This window comes from Limanda limanda, chromosome 22 (assembly GCF_963576545.1).
Source record: "Limanda limanda chromosome 22, fLimLim1.1, whole genome shotgun sequence".
Classification (NCBI taxonomy): Eukaryota; Metazoa; Chordata; class Actinopteri; order Pleuronectiformes; family Pleuronectidae; genus Limanda; species Limanda limanda.
In genome coordinates, this window is record NC_083657.1 from 16,041,247 (window position 1) to 16,064,895 (window position 23,649).

At 42.5% G+C, this 23,649-nt stretch overlaps 2 protein-coding genes across 2 annotated transcripts; one reads left to right on the forward strand and one right to left on the reverse strand.

Moving 5' to 3' along the window:
* The first annotated feature begins 488 nt into the window (after positions 1-488).
* Positions 489-15,820, forward strand: aco1 (aconitase 1, soluble). Its single transcript, XM_061095743.1, has 21 exons — positions 489-584; positions 1,801-1,933; positions 2,022-2,190; positions 3,248-3,385; positions 3,489-3,558; positions 3,649-3,832; positions 4,598-4,737; positions 4,827-4,998; positions 5,878-5,978; positions 6,227-6,343; positions 7,053-7,212; positions 7,316-7,451; positions 8,074-8,158; positions 8,361-8,517; positions 10,392-10,516; positions 10,607-10,711; positions 11,412-11,554; positions 12,425-12,572; positions 13,428-13,550; positions 13,956-14,141; positions 14,230-15,820. The coding sequence occupies exons 2-21, from the start codon at positions 1,825-1,827 to the stop codon at positions 14,344-14,346; spliced, it is 2,685 nt and encodes an 894-aa protein (XP_060951726.1). The 5' UTR covers positions 489-584; positions 1,801-1,824; the 3' UTR covers positions 14,347-15,820.
* A 2,350-nt stretch (positions 15,821-18,170) lies between these two features.
* On the reverse strand, positions 18,171-23,190 carry paqr9 (progestin and adipoQ receptor family member 9). Its single transcript, XM_061066038.1, has one exon. It carries the CDS (start codon positions 22,440-22,442, stop codon positions 21,282-21,284), a length of 1,161 nt encoding a protein of 386 aa, XP_060922021.1. The 5' UTR covers positions 22,443-23,190; the 3' UTR covers positions 18,171-21,281.
* Positions 23,191-23,649: the final 459 nt, after the last annotated feature.

Sequence of the window (23,649 nt, forward strand, 5' to 3'; positions counted from 1 at the left end):
GTGTACTGAACTTTAAAAAAAATAAAAATCACATACAAATAAATGTAATTGTTGTTATTGGTTAAAATCAGCATCCTATCCCATTTCTCTTACAGAGTCGAGTTCAGAATGAAATTCTTGCTTGTATTTTTCTGTATGTCATTGTATACAACCCTATGAATAATTGTTTGTTGTTCTGTTTAAAATAAAATAATGGAAAATAATATATATATATATATTTATATCATGGTAAACACTCCGATCCATTGTGTAGCGCTAAAACAAATGTAAACTGGTTTTAAAACAACCGTGAAGAAGAAGACGAAGGAAGCAACAGCATTATTTTGTCCCAGCCGAGGTGGGAGAAGACCCGCCTACAGCCTCCCTCTGATTGGCTTAGCTTTAGGATTGAAGCCTGGTGATTGGCTGGTAGTAGGAAACAGTAGCAGAATAGACCAATCAGAGGCAGGATGTGGATGGCTCGTCTTCCACCTCGGGTGTCAGTCACAGAACGCACAGCAGCAGTAGCAATATCCAGTCTATGGTAGCAGCAGGTAATAAGCGGTGGTTCTCTGTTGTGTCTCTGGAGCTGCACACACACATAAGTAAGTTATTAAATCTGATCCGAGTTCATTCCTGTATTTACGGTATCCTACAGTCTTACGCAGATAACGTAGTGGCACCCGGCTCGTGCTGTCATGCAGATTAATTGAGCTGTAAGCTAGCTAACTGTCACTGCTGTAGTTTAAACATGTATACATTTATTCCAATTCATGTGAATATACTGTAAGGGAGGTAAACGCTTACTCACGTTTAGGACGGTTCGTTTCTCCATTCCCCGCCGGGCCCTTCAGAACTAGTGCGATTTTAGCTGTATAACTCTGCCAAAGCAGCTAATGCTAATTTACGTCAAAATGACCCGAGGGAGGAGAAACTTGGGAACAGGGAGGCATGAAGAAAACCTGACGGGAGCTTGAGGATGAACTGCAGTTGGCTTTCTCCACACAAGCTGGTTATGCAACAGTAGTTACGATTCACATTCAAATGTTCCACATGTGCTGGGTCAAAGGTGTTTCTGTAATAGCCTCGTAGCTGTTTGATACTTAACTTTTAGGAATGCAATAATACAAATTAAGGCTCCAAACACAGTCAGCCTTAAAATCAAATAAATGTCACTTATATATCAGGAGCCATCTGGCCAGTGACTTCATGAACATGTCTACAAGTCTGACGTGACATTCAGCTTTTAATCATTCAGTACTTTTGGGCCATTATCAGTGCATCTACTTATACTGTACAGTTACTACAACATTGTTATTGCTATTCAACTCATGTCCTCAAAGTAAAACAGGGATGGCTGTTGCCGTGGCCACGTTATATCACACAGTAACGCCAGGATCATAACTAGACTTTGCACTCTGAAGCATGGCAACAAAAGCCTGTATTCCAAGATAACCTGTAAACTATGTGGACATTCAGGAAGTCCTGAGCCGTAGTGCTGACAGCTAAGGTCTCTCTCTCTCTTTCACCGGTGGTACAACCAGATTTATGAGGCTCCGCTTCTTTCGACAAGCCACCGCACGTTTCTCCATATAAGGTTTCGTCAGACTGTAAAAAGGGGATTTAGTTATGTAAGCTTCGAGAACCAGGGGCAAAAAGTTCACTGACCCTCAGCTCCACCTTTCTGCATGGACTCCACTGTTACAAGGATAATCCATTTCCACACTGAATATGAAGGATTCTAGATTGAACCTTGTGATAAACCCTCTATAAAAATCTGTAAAACAAATACTAAAAACTGGCTTGTATTTCCTTTTTTAGATTCACACTGAGACAAAGAGGAGGATGGCTACGACTGGGAATAATCCTTTTCAACATATTGTTGAGCCCTTGTACCCAGACGACCCAAAGCAGCAGTTTTTCAATCTCTCCAAACTTGAAGACAGCAGATATGGTAACAACATCCAAACTTCTTGTCGTTGTAATTGTACAGTTATAACAGCAGATATTTCAGAGAGGTTCACTGTCCCTCTGTTGCTCAGAACGCCTGCCGTTCTCCATCCGGGTGCTCCTGGAGTCCGCCGTCCGCAACTGTGATGGGTTTCTGGTGAAGACCTCAGATGTGGAAAGTATCCTCAACTGGAAGCAGACCCAGACTCAAACTGTGGAGGTTCCGTTCAGACCGGCCCGTGTCATCCTCCAGGACTTCACGTATGTCTACGCTCCTCCTCTGTATCAGGATGTCAGTGAGTTGTCTGTGAAAGTGCTGTTGTGTGTTTTGTGAACGCATAGAACTTTGATAGGGAACTCCCAATAGTTTCATAAGTAAGAGGCGGTTTAAGAGGAGCGTTGTCAAGCGTTGTCATGCTGCCCATGTCATAGTTATATCACCATAGTGTAATGTGAATGAATGTATGAATGTGTGGCCTCTGTAAAGATAGTCTTTTATTAGACACAGAGAATCTCCAGAGGATATTGAGCTATATTGTGGGAAATGTAGGATCCAGTGTTCTTACGCATGCTGCTTTAACTGAATCCAACAATGAACTGATCTGTCTACCAAATATGTGTATGTGTATCTCTGGGCTATAGAGCTCTGTGGTTGTCACCCCTCTGTTGTACTGGGTGACAAGTTACTCCCTCACCATGAACGCACACACTGGGGTTTACTTCAACTCAGTCCCACACACACTGCCCTGCTGACAGAAGTACTCACTGCAACAAATTTGGATTAATCCACAGCTATTAATAGTCCCCAAATTTCCTCCTATTTCAGTATTGTTTGTTAAAAATTCAGTGATCAGCTTATTTATGAAGTTTTTAATTAAGCTATTGTATGGGACCTGGTTATAAAGACTTCGATCATCAGTAGGATACAGAGAATTTTGGGCTTACACCCACAGGTGAGGATATACTGAGAGGTGTATTGTTAATTTTCACAGGGTTTGTTGACAGTGACAAAATACAGATTGTTTATGTTTAAAAATTGGTAATCCTTAAAGATATGTCGAAAATTGTGCAGCCGTGAAGATACGGTTTGTCAAATACAGGTTACTCAATCATAAGACAAGACTTGCTCTGGTGTAATGAAACGATAAAGCTTCATTTATCATTATTTTTGAGATTATGTGACAGTTGACCATGATGATCAGGTGATATCACCCAGCCCTGACTCGCTTGTTACATTATCCTTAGTTGACTGATGATTAATTATATCTGAAGGATGAAATTGGAGACTCACTCTCACCTGATTTCACCCTCCTCGCAGTGGTGTTCCTGCTGTGGTGGACTTTGCTGCCATGCGTGATGCGGTGATGAAGCTTGGCGGTGACCCAGAGAAGATAAATCCAGTCTGCCCGGCTGACCTCGTCATCGATCATTCCATTCAAGTGGACTTCAACAGGAAGTAAGGCCAGGCTCTACAGACCCTTTCTACCATTAGATCATAGAAGCTGGGTTGTTCTGCAGGTAGCTACGCAGTGATCATCTCCTCTCTTTTTCTCCCTAAGGTCTGACAGCGTTCAGAAAAACCAGGATTTGGAGTTTGACCGCAACAGAGAAAGATTTCAGTTTCTAAAGGTATAAACAATTAACAAACCCAGTACAAGGTATTCATATCTCTTATGGCTTTTCCTTGAGCACCTAAAATATATTCCCTGTTCTTCCCAGTGGGGCTCTAAAGCTTTCAGGAACATGCGAATCATACCTCCTGGTTCAGGGATCGTTCACCAAGTCAACCTGGAGTACCTGGCCCGAGTGGTCTTTAAGTACGATGGGTTCTTCTACCCGGACAGCCTGGTGGGCACAGACTCCCACACCACCATGATTGATGGCCTGGGTGTCCTCGGCTGGGGTGAGACAATCAGTGTCAACAATAATTTGTCATGAACGGTTCTTCTATTGTCGCTTTCCACACGTCATACTCAGCTGTGGGTTATATAGATAAAGAGTGTAACATGTGATGGTAAGTAGTGTTTTCCAGTCAAGAGAAATTAGAAGGTATACCGTCTTAATATTCAAGCTTCCCGGTATTTACACTTAATTGTAATGACACACAGAGCTGGCATTACTATCTATCTATAAGCAGATATCGGCGGTTATTGGGATTATTTGACAACACAAGACTTCTAAGATTTTAAAATTTTAACTCATTAAGACCCAATGCTAAGAGTAAAAACCACCACACGAAACCTGAGGGTTTTCTGAAGAGCTGAGTGAATTAAGAACATTACAAAAGCTTCCATTTCTTCACCTCTGAAGTTGATAGACATGAATAAATCATTGCCATTTTCCTAAGCATAAACATTTTTAAAAAACCTATAAACACAACAAAAAACCCCATCCTCCTCAAGCATGTCTCTTGTTGACTGAGCCTTAGTCAGCAGGTCAACAGGAACATTCTCTGATCTCAAACATCATAATCTTTTTTTTAATTTTCCAACTATAGTTGTTTGCCTGGCTTAAAGAAATCAAAATACACTTTTTCTACAAAGTTGCACTCTGCAACACCTGCTCTCATTTAATGATACAGTGCAATGGATAAGCTGTTGGCTAATGATAATGTGACAGTTGCTAGAACCGAGGTGTGATTATTAAATCTTCATTTTCAAACCTTCAGGTGTGGGTGGAATTGAGGCAGAGGCTGTGATGCTGGGTCAGCCAATCAGCATGGTTCTGCCTGAAGTGGTGGGATACAAGTTGTACGGGACCCCAGAAAAACTCATCACCTCCACCGACATAGTCCTCACGGTTACAAAGGTAATTACAGTCAGTTTTCACGCAGCCCCTGCAATGCAACATGTGTGGTCTCGCTCTCACCGTGAACTTCCACACCCCTGTGCCCTCAGCACCTCCGCCAGGTGGGCGTAGTGGGGAAGTTTGTGGAGTTTTTCGGCCCGGGTGTGGCTGAGCTGTCCATCGCTGACAGAGCCACCATCGCCAACATGTGTCCGGAGTACGGAGCCACCGCAGCTTTCTTCCCCGTGGACCACGTCAGCATTCAGTACCTTGCACAGACAGGTGAGAATTAAAGTCGTTTTGAATACTTGGTTCATTCAGGCCTCGGACTTGATCATATTGGGGATATTGTGTGTACATGGAGCATTGAGAAATCTCGTTATACATATTCCTGTATTAATGATAGATACAAGGGTCCCAGTTATAACTATCTGGTGCTTGTAAGGTTAAACATAACTATGGTTACAGCAACACACCCTACTGGTAATGTAGATTCCTTTATTCTGGCTAATGAAAATGAGCCCTTTTTGGCTTATAGCAGGTTTAGCTCTATTAAATACCCACATCGTGCTGTGGAACTGTGTTATGTAAGAGCAACAGCAAATGTTAAACAGGTAAACCACTGCAAAGAACCAGGGTGTAGTGAATGAAGTTACACAGTCGTGACTGTTGGGTTCATATATTATGAGATCATTGACACAGAATGGAGTACACGACACGTAGCATCCTTTTACCTGCTGTGTGTCACAGGCTGAAGCCATGCCTCTACAGGTAGTCGGCAGTGGTCAGAAACCACTATAAGTGTTATGATATGTGTCATGGTTATTAATCACGATTATTAATCCTAATGGGATATCTTTAATTTGGGACGTCAGTTAGATTTTCTGAGACCAACTTGCAGTTATGACGAAGCAGTGTTGCTGCAAAGATCATCACTTTTTTTCAAGTACTGATGTGAGAAATAACTTTTTAACATTTTAGGGAAATTTGTATCATCGGCTTTGTCTGATTGTTTTTCACTATTTGCGCAAAACCAAGTGACATTTCTTGACACATTGCTGCTCCTCTAGTAAATATATAAATATTGGATATTTTAAGACTCTTCTTTGGTTTATCACAGGGAATGATCCTCATTATTTTGCCTCTCTTGTTTTGATTCAGGGCGAGATGCCGAAAAGCTGGACTACATTACAAAGTACCTGAAGGCTGTGGGCATGTTCAGGGACTACACTGACGTCTCTCAGGATCCAGATTTCACTCAGGTCTGTGTCAAAGTCAGCTTTATTGTCAACTCTGCCATGTGTACAGGACATAGACAGCATAGAAGTACCGTTATCGTCATAACATATTAAGTTTTGTTCAACCAGTAAGCACACTGGAAAGATAGCTTATTATTTTGAGTTGTGTTTATTTGACACACTGACAAAGAAATTTATAAAACAGTGCTGGGATTCAAACTAAAAGTGTATGTGTGCACAAAAGTTATGGATGAGGTCTCTTTCTCTTTCAGGTGGTGGAGATGGATCTCAGTACAGTGGTCCCATGCTGCAGTGGTCCCAAAAGACCCCAAGACAGAATTGCTGTTTCTGACATGAAAACAGACTTTGAATCGTGTCTGGGAGCAAAGGTAGATATACCTGTACAGTATAATGTTTACGGTACATCAACACTAATCTGCCTATATATATATATAAGCTTTTCTCCATTTTGGCCTTACATTCAAACTTAAAGGGAATCTTACCTTTGTTGCATTTGAGAATTACAGCACATTCGAATCATCCCGCCTTCCTCCAATGCCCCATCCCCTCGTTCCCATCCGCGGTGTTTTTTCTTTTGTTTTTCCCCCTGGGAGCGGCTGTTTCAGTACGCCGTGGACCACTTTGGTCTGCCATCGTCAGTCGCTACGGTCGATACTCGCTACTGTCTGCCGTGGAATCAAAACAAACCCTATAGTTGAGGATGCGCCTTGATGACGCGGGCCCGAGTGCGCCACAAGAAGCAGACGGGCTTCCTGTCTGTTTCCATGCAGCAAACAGACAGGTCTGTCGGCCAATAAGGCCCTTCGGTCCGAAGAATTTTATTGGTTGAAGTTTTCACTAAATATTACGAGAGTGAAATAATTGTTTGCTTTAACTCCTGGTGGGTCTGTCTTGCATTTTAGAGTGTCATTACCTTATTAATACCAATTTAACCTTATCCACAAAAAGTGTAAAAATGCAACAAAGGTAAGAGTCCCTTTAAGTTAATTTTTCACACCTCTTCCTTGATGTCTGTGGCTGAAGTGCTGCTACTTTCAATACTTGAAAAGATTTCTCCTTTTTTTTGAATGTGTGTAGCAAGGTTTCAAGGGTTTCCAAGTGGCCCCTGAGCAGCACAACACTGCAGTGCCCTTCCAGTTCAATGGAAACGAGTACACGCTGAGCCACGGCTCAGTGGTTATTGCTGCCATCACCAGCTGCACCAACACCAGCAACCCATCTGTCATGCTGGGAGCCGGTGCGTAGACTTCTCTTCATGGAATTCATTATGTTTTGTTTTTTTAACCTGTTACTTTTCACTTGACAGAGTTAATGAGTATTAATACTGTTTTTGTTTTCAGGACTTCTTGCTAAAAAGGCAATAGAGTGTGGTCTGAGTGTTAAGCCGTACATTAAGACCAGCCTGTCACCCGGCAGTGGAGTGGTCACCTACTACCTGAAGGAGAGCGGTGTGATGGACTACCTCTCTCAGCTGGGGTAGGCTGCTCTCTCTCCCTCTGCTCCTTTTGTTGGATCCCAGATTATTCTTTTGTGTGTCATCCAAATAAATAATTGTGTTGTTTAAATGTGTAATGACACTGTATCTTTTGAATATTGCAATTAACGTAAGTGCACATTAGGGATTGTCAGTATGGATACAATTATCTCAACACTACTCTTATACAACTGTTAAATCCAAAATCTTTATTTGATTGAATGAGGTTCACTGGTTTATATTTGCTGCTAGGTGGATTCAAACCTTAATGAATTTCTATTATAGCCCCTACTAAATGTAAACAGACTAAGTTGAAACTTTCTTTTTTGAAAGATTTCAGGAACTGATGACTGCAGCTGCCATGGTTGAGACATTACTATTTTGTCGTCATAGTCAATTTAACTTGAAACACAAAAATAGTCCCAAAAAATAAAAAGTAGAACATTGACATTTTGTATCAGTGTATGTCAGGAAGAAAAAATTCCAGTAGAGGAATTAAAGTGGAATTTAGAAACAGAGTAAAGTCACTGTAGTAAACACTTGTGTAGGTGTAAACATGCATAGATCACCACACTGCAGACAGTTGAACATGAAACTCATTTGTTCCCTTGTCTTTCCTCACAGCTTTGAGGTTGTTGGCTATGGTTGCATGACGTGTATAGGCAACAGTGGGCCGCTCCCAGAGCCAGTAGTGGAAGCCATCACACAGGTACCTGTGGTTTACATCTCTACTGTTTCACCTCACTTCTGCAGTTTCTGTATCTCTTTCTAGTTTTCCTTACTGTTTCTCCTTAATTTTACTGGTGCTCCTAAAAGTGAGCTTACTGTCAATAAAGAGATAAACATTTGAACTCATGAATACATATAACATTTTATATATCCCTCTTATTACACATACATTTCTGTTTCAGGGAGATCTGGTTGCTGCAGGCATCCTGTCAGGAAACAGAAACTTTGAAGGGCGAGTCCACCCCAACACCAGAGCGAACTACCTGGCTTCTCCACCACTCGTCCTCGCTTATGCTATCGCAGGCACCGTGAGGATCGACTTTGATAAGGAGCCCATTGGTGAGTTTTTAGACACCCAAAACAACCCCCTCCTTTGTTCTCACTTGTAAACTTAAATTAATAGTGAATCATTTCAGGAGAGTATCCAGAGTACAGTGCGTGTCCGTAAGCAGCATTGCAACCATTTAAAAGCCAAAACACAGCCGGCCTCTGTGCTTTCCATTAGCCACTCGAAGAACCCTTCAGTAGCTGCTCATGGTTGGTTAGTTGTGGCTAACAACCTCCTCAGGCATACACGTCACTGTGCATGCTAGTTACACAGATTGGTTATGGCCCATCAGTGAATCATACACACTACAGGGACTCATCGGAATCCTGAGTGTATTTTTAGACAAAACAGGCTTTTGAAGGCCGATACAGCAGCTAAGAGCCAGTTCAGTGGTGGTGCACAGTTTGGGAGGGAGGCAGTCTGAGCTCCAGAGTTTGGTGCATTGTGAGAAAATCCAGTGAAACTTTGGGCCTGTTACAGATATTATCAATTTTAAGAGTCCCATGTAGAATCTAAAGGCTAAGTTGTTCTCACAAGCAGTGCTGTTAGATGTGTTCGGATTGTTTTAGTTTTAACAGTATTTCTTTTTATTTAAATATGAACTGCACAAACAACAGTGTTAGCCTGAATGGAAGACATGTCATGGATGCAGAGCAGTCTTTTAGCAGTGTAAATGCAAAACTGTCTTCAGCCACACCTGAAAGACGGCCTACTCAGCTGACGTCCTCTGAGCCGCTGCAGTTTCACTACGAATCAATCTGACTTTTTCTTTTCTAGTTGATTTGTTTGTAGCCACCACCCTAATATCAACAATGATCACCAAATAAGGATATATACTTTCATTAAATTGGCAAAATCTTTATTTACAGCTGCACGAGATTCATTTAGATTCTTTCATTTCATTTAGAACTTTAGCTTAGTAGGTAATGCAACTTGCATTGAAGGAAATACACTAGATAAATCAGCAGCTCCTCCACCAGGAGTGGACACATTGTCAGTATGAACAACAGACAACCAACACACAGCTGATCTGCAGCACAACCACAGCCACCAGTAAATTGCGATTGACAGGTTGGGGACCGCTACCCAATAATTACCTAGAATATGGCAGCTTGCCATAAAAGATATAGAGATCTCTAACTTAATGTTTGGTGTCGGTTTGGTGTTTCCATTAAGTTTTCCAGTTTTCAGCAGGCAAACGGTTCAACACCTTCGCACTGGCTGGACTTTTCACCCTCCCCCCTCATTTCTTCTGAGTACTCTTTGAATAGAAAAGCTCTGTTGTCAGACCTTCACTTCAGCTTATGAATGCACCACCATGAAGGATTCACAGATCATTCCATTTGATCGCACTATTTTAAACACTTTTTATAAACCGATTCTCCATGTGAGTATACAGAATCTGTAGGTGAGTGACAAGATGTTTGGGCAGGAAGCCCTCTGGTTTCAGTTTTTAGTTTGACCAATCACGTTTGAGAAGGCTTTGGTTGCCCGCAGTAAACAGTCTGTGTGGAGAGTAAAACCTAAAACACTCACTTTGTCTGTTTTGTGTGGAGAAACATTTGATAAAAGAAATTAGTTGGACTGTTAACAAGCAGAAGATGGGGTCCTGGTCCTGCTGTCTACACTGGAAGCGCTAAACAAAACTCATTTGAATTATAGCACCACTTTCATTTATTAATTGGATTGTGAATAAGCTCTTGAAATGGTCTTTTAAGATCTATTTTTACATCTGAATAGTCTGACTCTAATGTCATCACATAAGCCAGAGTGACAGAAATGACATTTGACTTGAACTTTTCAGGTGATAACCACTTCACGGCCAAACCAGTTACTGTGCTTGAAGCACCAGACTCTTTGAATGTTGTTCTCTTGTCGTCTGCAGGCACAAACTCTGAAGGGAAAGAGATCTTCCTGAGGGACATCTGGCCCACACGAGCGGAGATCCAGGCTGTGGAGAGAGTTTACGTCATTCCATCAATGTTTAAAGAAATCTATGAGAAGATTGAGGTAATGTTACCCTGAGTTTTTTTAAGGGACAGCATGCATGCAACTTGATAAAGACATTACTCACGTGACTTACTGATTGTGTTGTTACAGAAAGTGAATGAACGCTGGAATGCCCTGGTTGCTCCCTCCGACAAGCTGTATACCTGGGATCCCGAGTCAACTTACATCAAGCCGCCACCGTTCTTCGATGGTTTGGTAAATAATACAACTTCCATAAGTTATGAAACAAATTTTCAGTTCCCACCTCTGCTAAATTTGGGAAAGTTCATGGCTGCCAAATGTCTCATTAAATGTAATTTTTTGCCAGTAATTTAGCTGCTAATTTGTAATTAGACCTAGCAGCGCTAACCAAATGTAGAGAAACGGTTATATAGCAGCCATTTTTGTTGTTTTTGGTTCATGCTCATTGCACGAAACAACCATTTTCTCAACGTTTTTCAGTAACACACTCATAAATGCAAAACAGAGTTTGAAAATGCACTTTGCACTGGAATCAAGCTCCTTGTGCTCAATCCAATGCTAAATCGCTTGAAACAAACTTGTGTTGGTGTTTTTAATTGTGTGATCTTTACACACGTATATGTTCCAGTGAGCTGATTTACATTACAGAATATTTCTGAGGTGAAAACACATCTAATGTTAGTTTTCGAGCTCGATTTCATCCAGTTCATTTCACTTTACTGTCTCAAATAAATGAGTCCAAGATGTGATCATATTAATTAAGCTTCTTTTCATGTTCATCAGTCTGAGGAGTATCACCTCTGTTCATCTACTGTTTCCTGTCCACATAGCTGCCATTTGCAGTATTTAAACAGACAGTGGTATAATTATTGGTAATATCATCATCTTGATCTCTTTGTCCCAGCTATGTCTAATTATCATTTCTGTTATTCAGACCATGCAGCTGCCTTCTCCTGGATCCATAATTGATGCCTGCGTGCTGCTGAACCTGGGAGACTCAGTCACCACAGACCACATCTCTCCTGCAGGGAACATTGCCAGGAACAGCTCTGCAGCACGCTACCTGACCAGCAGGGGGTGAGAAACCTCACTGTTTCAGGCTGTGGCAGCAGTCTGTGCAGGTCACCTTGCTTTGCTCATGGGTCACATGTCAAACCAAGAGGCAACAACAATGAGACAAATCTGTATCTTAACCCTAGAACACTATCCTTGGGTGTTTCTTACCCGAACGAGTGTGGTGATGGGATTTTCATTGTGTTGCTGCTGTCTGAGTGGCTTGGGTCCTTGGGTAGCTTCATGCTGCTCACTGACGTCATAGAAGGTAGGCTAGTTTCCCTGCTCCCATCCCTGTTTTTTTCAATAGGCACGTGTTCGGGTAATTTTCAACCGACGTTAGTGTTAAAGGGTAAACATTTTTTTGAATATGATATAAGTTGTAAATGATGCAGGGAGACTGTGCCTTCACCGGACATGACCCAGGAACAGCTAGACCAAAGAACAAGTTCCCAGCTCTATTATTTATTTTTTTAGGAATTTGTTCTTTAACGACCCCCTAACTTTTTCACTAATTTTAGATCCTTTTCATAGGGTCCCCCCATGATACCTTTTTTTCTATTTATGAAATATTGTATGGCGAAAAAAAAGAAGAGTACTTAAAATTGCCATGTATTGTTGTACATTCATATATTTTGATAAGAAGTATTTTTTATCGGGTATATTATATCGGGTAAAATTCACCCGACATTAGTGATGGTGTAACTAATTTTACGTTAGTGTTCTAGGGTTAAGATCCATACACACTGATTTCATCAAGAAACACAGTGAAAACGTTGACTTATGATGCACTGCACAGGGAACATTGGAACAACTAATGTGTCGTTGAATGTAAACCTGTATCTGAACTGTGTGTTAACACCTTGGGCTCCACTCCGTTTGTGTTTTGACCAGTCTGACTCCTCGTGACTACAACTCGTACGGCTCCCGTCGAGGGAACGACGCGGTGATGGCCAGAGGGACGTTCGCAAACATCCGCCTCTTCAACAAGTTCCTCAACAAGCAGGCGCCTCAAACCATTCACCTGCCCACAGGAGAAACGGTCAGCATATAACACCTCAGTCTCTGAACTCACCAGAGAGTTGCTTTCCTCTCTGCTGTCGGGTCTCTTTTCAGAATAATGAGTTTGTAACCTATGGGATTTTGTAAAAGCCCCAATACACAGGGTGAGTTGAAGACAAACACAATGAAATATTCATCTCCTGGATCACATTGTTAGATTCAGTAATCAACAGTTAGGTCACTGCTCTGGAGAACAAAGATGGCCTGCGTTCAAATTCTGTCCATGTCAGAAATAAGTGTAAGGAAGCGTGTGGGCCATCTGGTCCCAAAAAGAGGGACTTAGATAAACTTAAAGGACCCATCGTATGCCCATTTTACCACAGTTGATATGGTTCCTTGGAGTATTGATGAAATGTCTGTAACATACTTTGGTCAAAATACAACAAGGATTATTTAAAACCGCACCCTTTTTACCCTGTCTCAAACAGCCCTCCTCAGATTGACCTGTTTTGAGTGCTCATAATATGGGCAAACATGGACAAACTTAAGAAAGACAGTGATCCTTTTACTTTGCAACAATCTGCATTACAAATGCAACTAGGATGAGATCAATTCAATAGATCCAGATTTTTAACTGGATTTGCACAAAATTGTTACCATTGTTAAGTAACTGTGAATGAGGAAGCACAGCTCCTGCGGTGGAACCAGGTGGCATGACTTGTCAGAAAATTACACATGATACATAATATTGCACCAAAAGCTGACCTGCAGGATCATAAGCATTACACAGTGTAGAGGGGCCTTAGATTGAAACTTGTGAGTGAACTCTGAGCAAAGACCTCAGTACCGCTTCAAATGTATACACTGAGTTTTATTTGTCTTCCTCTCTATGCAGCTGGATGTGTTTGATGCTGCAGAGAGGTACCAGCAGTCCAGTGTCCCCCTGCTCGTTCTGGCCGGGAAGGAGTACGGCTCCGGCAGCTCCAGAGACTGGGCAGCTAAAGGACCCTTTCTACTGGTGAGGATCACACGATCACAATGTGCAGCTGACACTGGACTCCCAAACCTGTTTTCAATGATTTGGATAAAAAAATAATGAGAAGAAAACAACTATGATCAAGACTGAACTGGTGGACAATGGTGTTGTTTCAGTCTCTTTTACATAGTTGATAATAGAATTTAATTGGTTTCTGAAGAAATTATCATTGCTGTTCACAAATGTAATCAGCCGTTTTCTCCCCCAATCTCCCTCTGCCCCCCCTTCATGGCTTGCTTGCCTTCCTATCAAATTAAAAGCCCCAAAAATATACTTAAATAATGATGGTTTCTGTCATTTAAGTTGGCCAACTTTATGTTTTACAGTGGCTGAGACCGGGATTTGACTGAAAAATAGACAATGAATCTTTTCTCTTTGTTCTTTTAGGGTATTAAGGCAGTTATAGCCGAGAGCTATGAACGGATCCACCGCAGCAACCTGGTGGGGATGGGAGTGATTCCCCTGGAGTATCTACCGGGAGTCACAGCTGACAGTCTGGGGCTCACCGGCAGAGAGCGCTACACCATCACCATGCCCAAGCAGCTCACTCCCAGGATGCTCGTCGACGTCCAGGTGAGTCGAGGACAGTTTGTCGGTAATCGGGGTCAGAATGAATGTTTCTGTGTCACGTGATGCTTCGTGTCTCTTTCCTCCCTCACAGCTCGACACAGGGAAAACATTCCAAGTGCGGATGAGATTTGACACCGACGTGGAGCTGGCGTATTTCCACCACGGAGGAATCCTCAACTACATGATCCGCAAGATGTCTGAGAACTAACCTGCAGAAATCTGTTGCAACTCTGAGCTCAAGTCCAACTTGGTAATAATCTAATACAAAAACATACCGTCCAGGAATAGTTCAATGAGTCAAAGTGTTCAGTGCAATGAGCCATTCACAGAGACACAATCTTCTCATTGTTGAGAACGCTGCTACGAGTCATGTCTGAATCACACAGGAGACCTGGAAGGAATTAACTGCATGTGAAATGTGAATTGTTAGAAGGGATATGCAAGGTAGGGTGATACTTGATTTAACAATGCCATGAGTCAAAAGTCGCCTCATGTCCTCCTGTATTTCACTGTCATAAGAACGAAATTCCAACTTGCACCTTCAGAAGCAGCAGTTCTTCTGCTTCCACGATTACTCCAGTTTATTACAGCTCGGCTCTTATTTTGTCTCCTGTAATAATTATAAGATCTGGAGCTGGCTTTCGGAATTTGTATGTCTATGGTACGAAGGTCAGGCTTCGGGGCCACCTCACCACAGACTTCTGTACTGTGGGCGTTGCAGTCACACCAAGGACGGCTAAATCTTTCCAAGTGGGTCCCTGTTTCGTTAGCTGCTCTCTATTCGAACATGCATGAGTGTAGGCAGGTGACGTGATACACATTCCAGCTGATGGTTTCACACCATTCCTCTGACCTAGAGGAAAGGGCGACAAAGACAATGATGATGATGATGATGATGATGATGATGATGATGATGATGATGATGATGATGATGATGATGATGATGATGATGATGATGATGATGATGATGATGATGATGATGATGATGATGATGATGATGATCTCAGGCTCTGTTTCCGATAAAGAACTAAAGTAGCAAATAAGTCAAATAAGAGCCAAGTTGTAATAGCAGAAAATATTATTTAACACACAGAGATTTAAATTTAATGCTTCCTCATAATAAGAATTTATCTTTATATAGATTTTAGTTTCTCAGGCTTACGGGGGTAATCAGGGTTGGGGATCTGAGGTTTGTGTTGCAGACCGAACTTTTAGGTGGTGATGGACCTGTAAAGTCACAGGGGGAGGATTCAGGCGCAGTGTGAGAGTGTGAGAGCACATTATTCTTCTGGTTACTCCTCCAGCTAAAGACACCCTGGCGGGGTGGTGTGTTACAGAAAAGGTTCTTATTTAATTGTTGTTTCAGCCCATGCGAGCTGTTTTCATTGGATCTTCCCCTGTGGTGGTCTGGTTTTTATTAAGTTCCTTCCTCTCGTTGTCTTTGATGTAGTAAGTGAAAACATGCCTGTTTGTTCTCCAGACATTCCAGTGCAAAGCTGCTTTTTGTCAACGTATAAACTGCCTTAATAACTTAATATGTCCGATCATGTTCTTTGATCACTTTCATTTTAATCGACTGACAAACCTTTATTTTGCTAACTGTTCCATGTGCTCTCCAATGTAAAAGCGTGGAAGCACAGGATAGTGATGAACTGAATAAAAAGACTTGTTTTGCAACCATATTCCTGTCATTGTTGTTGAACTTTATTTTTAAGTAATTTATTTTTAGAAGGGGTCAGAATAAGTAGTTATAGTGATCAGCTTGAAGCTCATGTCATCTGCAGTCCTTTAACTTCAAACTATAACACACTGATGAGGCTATATTGGAATGCTTTTCTTTCTTTTTTTAAATACACTGGAGAGTAAGAGCCTTCAAATAGTCCCTGAAAGCCCTGTGGTTCCATAAATAGTCGACTGACACTACACTGCTCTCATTGATCATGGATATCTGTCAAAACATTTCTAAATGTCGAGTTTCACTATCCACTGAACTATTTTCCAAAAGCTTGACTTGAGTAGGGGAAGCGAGAGCTCTCTGATCAGCTGATGTGTCTCAGATAAAACTTCCTACCAAGAGTGTGAGCAGTTTCCGTCCAAGTGATCATTATAGGCCACTGGAGGGCGCTGTGAGCAGGATTCATGACACAATACATTTAACAAATGAAAAAACTGATGAAATGCTGTCAACTTGGCCATTATTTTGATATTTCAGTCATACACAACTCCTAAAGAGTTTACATATGCATCCTGGTGTGCTTTTACCTTTCCCTGTCGGTTGTTACAGATAATAAAAGTCCATGTGACATATTACATCTCACCAGTTGTACATTGATGTCCCTGGAACTGCAGTGTTTTCTCCGACAATGTTCGAGAAGTGCATTATTAAATCTTGAACTACTGTTCCTCCGCTCTGCCACAAATTCTAGTGTCAAATTCATACTGTGAAGCCCCAGGCTAATATATTGAGGGTAAAATTATGATATAAATACTTTTTTTTTATTGTAAAATGCTTTTCTCAGCAGCTTAATAAAAGATTCCAGATCAAGGGAAATACCAGCAAAACAAATCCTCGGTGTTCCCATGAGTACGTCTCTGTTTTGCTTATTTGAATGGAAACAATGCAGATGTATCGGGTGTCACGTTGTACACTTTCCTGACATAGTATACAGCTCCGAATGGGATGAAACAGCCGGAGAGCAGAGTAAACACAGAAAGTGATGCTGGTTAATGGGGGCAGGATGAACTCTGCCTGGCTGCCACTGTGAAAACCGAGATGGAGGCCGTCTAATTCTGAACACACATTGTAGGATACGTTCTTCGTGTTTGTTCTTCATACTTATTGTAAAGGTTTCCTCTGTTTGCCGTCGACGTCGTTCATCAGCTTCTGCTCTATGAGAAGTGACCCATCTGTTTGAGAGCCCACTGAGTTAGCTCTACGTGCGGAGGATCGTCTCTTTGTGGTTCGAGTTTCACGGGACTCAGGACGTCAGAGTAAAAAGAGACAGAAGGAGTAGGGAGGTGGAGTTGGGACAGAAAAGGCCAGCTGCATGTGTCGCACGCACATGTGGCCGTGCCAACATCCAATAAAACTACAACACGATTCACATCAGACATGTTCTGGTTGAATGCAGGTGTATGCATGTACAAAAAGCTGAGGAAGCGCTTGACATGCAAATCAGCTCATTTGAATTGGGTAACAATTTTCTTTTTTTTTTTTTCTTTGAGGACACAATGTGCTTGAACAAGGAACAGTTTTCAAAATATATGCCACAATGTGTGAATTTTCTCAAAGCTCTGGATCCAACAATAAAAAAAAGAATGATTTAAATATGCACCTTCAGTGAATCATGAATTGTACACGGATGTTGGACATACAGTTGGCCCCTCTGTCTGAATTGTGGCCCCTTTTGGCCCCTGTTGTAAAACAAATCCTAGATCCATCACTGTGAGCGGTGCTGCTCATTACACAATAGAAAACAAAACATGTGGGTTATGTCAAATGGCTGACTTTACTTGAATTGCCTCAGGGTTACTGGCCTGATTAATGTCAGCAGGTTAGGTATTCAGAGTTAAATGCTAATACTAAGATAGCAGGCTGAGGCTACAATACTGACATTGTGTTATCACAGCAGATTGTAATGTTTAGTAATCATAGCAACATTTTAATACTAGGAAATCAATCCATGTTTTCACTTCTGTGCAGTATATTACGTTTTAATGGACAAAGATCATTTACATTTTGTACTTATATGAAAGGCTGAAGGCTATATTGGTCTATAGGTATAGCATCATTTATTAGAAATATATGGTGCATTTGCTGGTCAGGTGCATTTGTATTTGCGAAACAAAATGCATTAGGCTGTTAATGGTGTTTTGTGTTTGCAAACCACACTTGCTTTTCTGTAACCAATCCCAGTCAACCCGGGCAGGGCTACACCCAGGATGCTGTGACTGTGCCCCTGCTGGTCAGGGGCTTGCTCTGGTGCAACCAAAAAACTTCCACACAATGAAATGAATAACGAGCCACAAGGGTTACAGTTGTCTGCATAATTTATTCAATAGAACTCAAATCGTCCATATATTAGTGAGATTTACATTTATTAAGCTAATAGAGGAGGATTTTCTCTTTTTTTTCTGCATTAACAGACACAGTACGTTTACCTCCACCTCTAGTAATTCATAATTCCAGTGCAAGTAAATAAAGTATCAGTGTCGTTCTTCAGTCACACCTAAGTGCTTCCCTTGGAAAGATACAGCATTCTGTAAGTCTAACATTCACATACTGAACACTCTTCAACAACGTTAGTTCAAGTCTTGCAGCCACAGTCTGTTTCAATGATGGTTCTTTTCAGTGACAAAACAAAAGTATTGAGGTAGAAACATCGCTTTCACACTGGATGCGTCTTTATCTGGTGAACCTCTGAAATAATACAGTAATCCCTTAAAAGGAACATGTTGAGGACATAGAAGAATCTTTAAAGTGCATCATAACAGCATGATTATTACAACCGCTCAATACGGTCCCCGTGTTCTCATCCATGTATCGTACATACCACACAACTCAGCTTCCACTTCTCACCATTGTCTCTTGTGCAAGTGTACGTGTACGAAACACGAGTGGGTGTGCAGATATGAGCAGAACGAATAATCGTGACGTTACTGAAATTAGACACAGACAAACATGACTTATCGACAACAGTTAAAGTTAAAGTTTGATGTACAAGCAATTCCTTCCAATTGAAGCCCTACGAGAAAGAGTACATGATGACAGAATCGCCACGGACGTGATAGAGTTACGCAGAAAACCCTCAAAGAAAACAGACGGTCTCCTGATTTATCTTCATGTGAGCACTGACAGTCATTCTCCATTTACACAGTGTCCACATTAACGCTGAACAAAGGAGCAATTTTTTCTAGAGTCCTCGACTGAAATCCTGTCCCCTCTTCACAAACCTCAACAGGCTGGGTGGTATGTCAAATTGCAGTGCTCTCCAGAGTACGTGTCTGAAACGACTATGAGGTTCATGCAAGATAGTTTAAAGATAGTGAAATACAATGTCTGGGGCCCACAAAAGTCAGGAAATGCCCGGAATAAACCACTAAAGCAGAGTCCAGACAACGTTCATGTCTGAAGCTTAAATGTGACACAGCAGAAATGAAAATGCCAAAAAGTGGCAGTGAGCACAAACTACAGTAAATTAATCAGTGAATGCCTGCGTTACATACATAATACACCTTGTTTTTTTCTCATCAGGGAAATGACTGACCATTAGTCTACTAAGGGCAAACATGACACATTTGCCCTTCTTTCATAAAATTACAAATCTACCTAAAACACAAATATGGACTCAGACAATTAGAGCAGTCACAGAGAGTAAAAGAGAATATCTCAATAAATTGCATTAATAGCTAGCCAGCCAAATAATGGGCCTGCACAGTTTAGGTCAAGCAGCAGAATTGAAGAATCAAAGAGGAAGGAAAAAAAAAGAAGCAGATATCAGCACGGGTGTTTCAACAAGTGCTGGTATCTAACCTTGGTGCAAGCAGGGTGTGAGCCTGCAGCGCCGAGATCGTTGCTAATAATAAGGCGACACTTGCTTCATGCATTTAAAGGTTGGATAATACATGGTACGAGAGGCATTCAATTTGCATGGTCAAATTAAAGCCCACGGTTGTGCCTCTTGTGTATCACACAAGCATCAGTGAAATCCTAAATATGCGGCAATCACCGAATCATCCAGGAGGTCATTAAAACTACAGCACTTCTCTGTCCATGTGCATGTAAAAATAGTCCAACAGTCACAATAAAAAAACTGTTTTGGCTGGGGATAAAGTATTGAAATGAAAAGTAATGCTGATTTAAATTGATTGACATTTGTATTTATTGTTCAAATTTACGCAAGGCTTTACGTGCTATTCGCTTCGTTTAGATTAATTAGGGAAGTTAAATGACCCTCGTCATTTTTTCACAGGTTGCCTGGCACAGTATTTTTTATTTTATTTTTAAAACTGATGCTGATACACAAAAGGTACAAACTGCGAAGTGAACCATCAGCGAGTGCAAATCTCTATCCAGGAAGTTCCTGGTGACATTATACAACTACAATATTGCCATTATTACTACTATTACTATTATTAAGTATGGCTTATGCTCTGAGAGGCTGCTGTATGTCACATGACATGAAAAGTCTCCATCTCATCTACACAATGAAGGCATTCACCCTGGAACTGCTGCTTCAAACCATTTATCAATGATAGATTTCCCCTACATGTGCTCCAGTCAAGTCAATAGGCTTCTCCTACTGTTTAGAAAAGCAGCAGATTTATATCACATTTAATCTGAACAGCAAGTCCGACATGTCAGCACAGCATCCCCCTATGCTTGAGAAATGTTAATGAATCCCTTAAGGGCAGAAACTGAGCATGGCTTCTTAATTACAGGGCAGAACCCTGAAAAGTGCTTAACTCTACCACTGATATGAGCTCTCGGCTATTTCTGTTACGTCTGCAAGACCACCGCACTTCCTGCTGCAAGGGTCACAAGGGAAAAGGGGGGAGGAAATGAGACTGCGTGAGTAGATCAGAGGAAGGGAAGGCTCGGTTAACAATGCTCTGACAAAATGATGACCAATGTGAAACAATGGGTTCAGAGGATTTTCAAAAAAGATACCATTTTAGGTCAGAGGGAGGGGGAAGTGCAACAGGAGGAAGGACGTGACAGCAGACAACACTCACGGACAACTTCCGCAAATGCACATGCCGACTTTGACGCCACATTACCCAAATGTTATGTGGGACTTTCTCCTGGGTACCACCACCTTTCCTCTGTCCTCTAGTATACAGCCCTTAGAGGTAGTTATTATATCCATTGCTTAGGCATCCTGTTGGAACATGCTGGAACAGCTCAGGGGAAAGAGCTGGCAAGTTCCTTCAATATCCATTCAACCAGACAGCCTCCCTTGTGATGGGCTCAGAATATAATCCTCTCATCTCCCGTTGTCCCCAGTTTCCCCTCGTGAAAGCTTAAACAATTCTCAAGAGGGGGAAATTGTTTGACTTGTGCGTGTCTGTTAGTGGCATGGCTCTGTATTCATGTGCAAATATTCAATCTCATCCGACATGATTTAAAAGACGTCTGTGAGATCAGTGGCATTTCAGGCGTTTCTTGATCTGCTCCTTAGCTAGCTGGTCTCTCTCAGGTCCGTAGATGCTGTTGGCACACCAGGAGAACCACACGATGATGGAGATGATGGTGGTCTGCAGGAGGAGCATCACCCCGTAAGTGGTAGCTATGGTAGGTCCAGGTAGGCGGGAGAGGGTGGCAGGGGGCAGCAGCAGAGTGGGGCTGAGCAGGATGGCCCTCACCTCCGTCTTGATCATGTGAAGTTCGTCGATGATGGACAGAAACGTGCAGCAGTGGAACCACTGGTGGCTATGCCCCCAGATGTCAAAGCGACCCGGGGCCAGCCGCTCCGGAAACTTGCTAATGTTGAAGATGGCCGACACCAGCAGCCAAAGGCAGTGGCGATAGAATAAGCTGGGCATGGAAGTGGAAGCAGCGAACGAGGACGAGGTGGTGGAATAAGGCGATCTGGTGAGGAGGCGATAGAAGACCGGTGTAGAGGAGACGAGGAATGGGAGGAGGAAGACGAAGGTCCGGATGACATATCGATGCTTTCGCCACCGATGGCGAGTGTTGCAGCATGATAAGACACAAAAGATTGCTACAGCACATGCACACGGGATGTAGAGGGTGTCAAAGAATACACTGAAATCTGGGATTGCATAGGATGAAAAAAAGGATTCTGCAGGTTCATGGTTCAGGTCCATGTGGGAACTATTATGGCCTCCCGTCTCCACTATCCCTGCCCGGGGGTGGATGTAGTAGTAGTACGCCAACGATGAGCCAACTGTGTACGCACTGATTGTGCCGTAATCCACGAAGAAGCAGACTTCTCTGACCACCAGAGACATCGAGTTGAGCAGGTGGGCCATGCTGCTAGCAATCAGGAGACAGAACACTCCGATAAAGTAGTTCCACAGTGGATAGAAGAACGGAGCATCAGGAGGTGGTGCACCTTCCCAGCCAAAAACATCCACAAAATAGTACGAAAAAACAAAGACTGGCAGGAAGTGGGTCCAGAAGTTGCCCGTTTCATTAGTCGGCCTGAATGCTGAGAGTAAGCAATTCCTCAGGCTGTAGTTTGGGAAGCGGTAGCCCGTCAGGATGAAGTTCTCGATGACCCGAGGCGGCACCTCTGTGTGCCTCAGGAGAGGTAATGGCTGATCACAGTTCAGAATCATGATTGCGAACGTTTGTGTTGTTAACAGCCGTAAAATAAAAAAAGAGTCAATCAGCTTCTGAGTTTCTGGCAAAGTATTTCAGTGTTTATTGCTTGGCTCTCGAACTTTATTGCCGACCACAGTTCACAGCATGTTTGGAAGTCTATGATGAGGAATCTAACTTCCTCTCTGGCTCAAAAGCGACCCTGTCAGCCCTGCTCTTCTCGGGACCTTTGCCCCTGGCACCACTGCCAAGCTCGTCAGCTGTAGGCCAAAGGTTAAAGAGCCGAGTCGCTGTGTGTTCTCGCAGCAGAATTGAAGACGGGTGTCCAGAAGCCTCGGGCCACCTGCATAATTAATTTACCCTTTAGTTTCCTCTTTGACCCCAGAGTGTCACGGAAGATCAACAAAAAATCCACGCAAAAAGCTGATTGCGTCTGTCTCCCTATATATATGCGGACATGGCACCTATTTTGCCTTAGGACATGTCCCGCATGGATGATTCAGTCGGTTCGGTCTGATGCATATTCCCTTGTCCTGTGCATAGTTCTGCGGGCAGCAAACGCAGATGAAGGTCACTTCTTACTGTGGTGCAAAGGGCGAGCAGCACACCAGCAGCTCGGTCCTGGAGACGCGTCTCTTAAGCTCTGTGGTATGTAGGTCATGCTGGCATCGGGCTCCGGTCCCTCCAGTCGTCCCGTCTCCCTCAGGATGGATCCGGCTTCCACCTCATCCGACTCCCATTCCGTTGCAATGCATGGCGCTGCAGAGATCGAGTCAAGTCCACCGGGGTGGGTGGGAGGGGGGGCTGACGTCGGGAAACGTTGTGTGAGCCGGTCTCTTCACGCAGGGTCATTCATAAAATAAAAAAATAAAAAAAACTGCATTACGTAAGCTGGGTCTTCAACATGCGTGAGGCGAGCGCGCAGAAGAGCAGAGTCCAGGGAGCCGCATTTCACTGAGTACACGGACAGGTCCCAGCGTCAAGTTACACGTGCCTTAATACGCAGCTTCCGCTCCTGAGTTTCAAAATAAAACGCAGAGGACGTGCTATGACCCCCTTTTTTTAGAGGTCATTTGCAGATTTGTCTTTATTTTCCATGACAAAACTGTTGGAGAGCTAGCAAAATACATTTTGTAGTAGGTCAATCAATCAATGACATATTATTTGTAAGCCCATGTTCACAAATCCAAATTTGTCTCATAGAGCTTTAACAAGGTGCGACGT

Bases quoted from the DNA above. Each gene is read 5' to 3' on its own strand.
- aco1 (XM_061095743.1), top strand. From the start codon at position 1,825: ATGGCTACGACTGGGAATAATCCTTTTCAACATATTGTTGAGCCCTTG. The intron at 5,979-6,226 runs GTCTGTGTCAAA...TTTCTCTTTCAG, and splicing joins AGGATCCAGATTTCACTCAG to GTGGTGGAGATGGATCTCAG. The intron at 7,452-8,073 runs GTAGGCTGCTCT...CTTTCCTCACAG, and splicing joins GACTACCTCTCTCAGCTGGG to CTTTGAGGTTGTTGGCTATG.
- paqr9 (XM_061066038.1), bottom strand. From the start codon at position 22,442: ATGATTCTGAACTGTGATCAGCCATTACCTCTCCTGAGGCACACAGAG.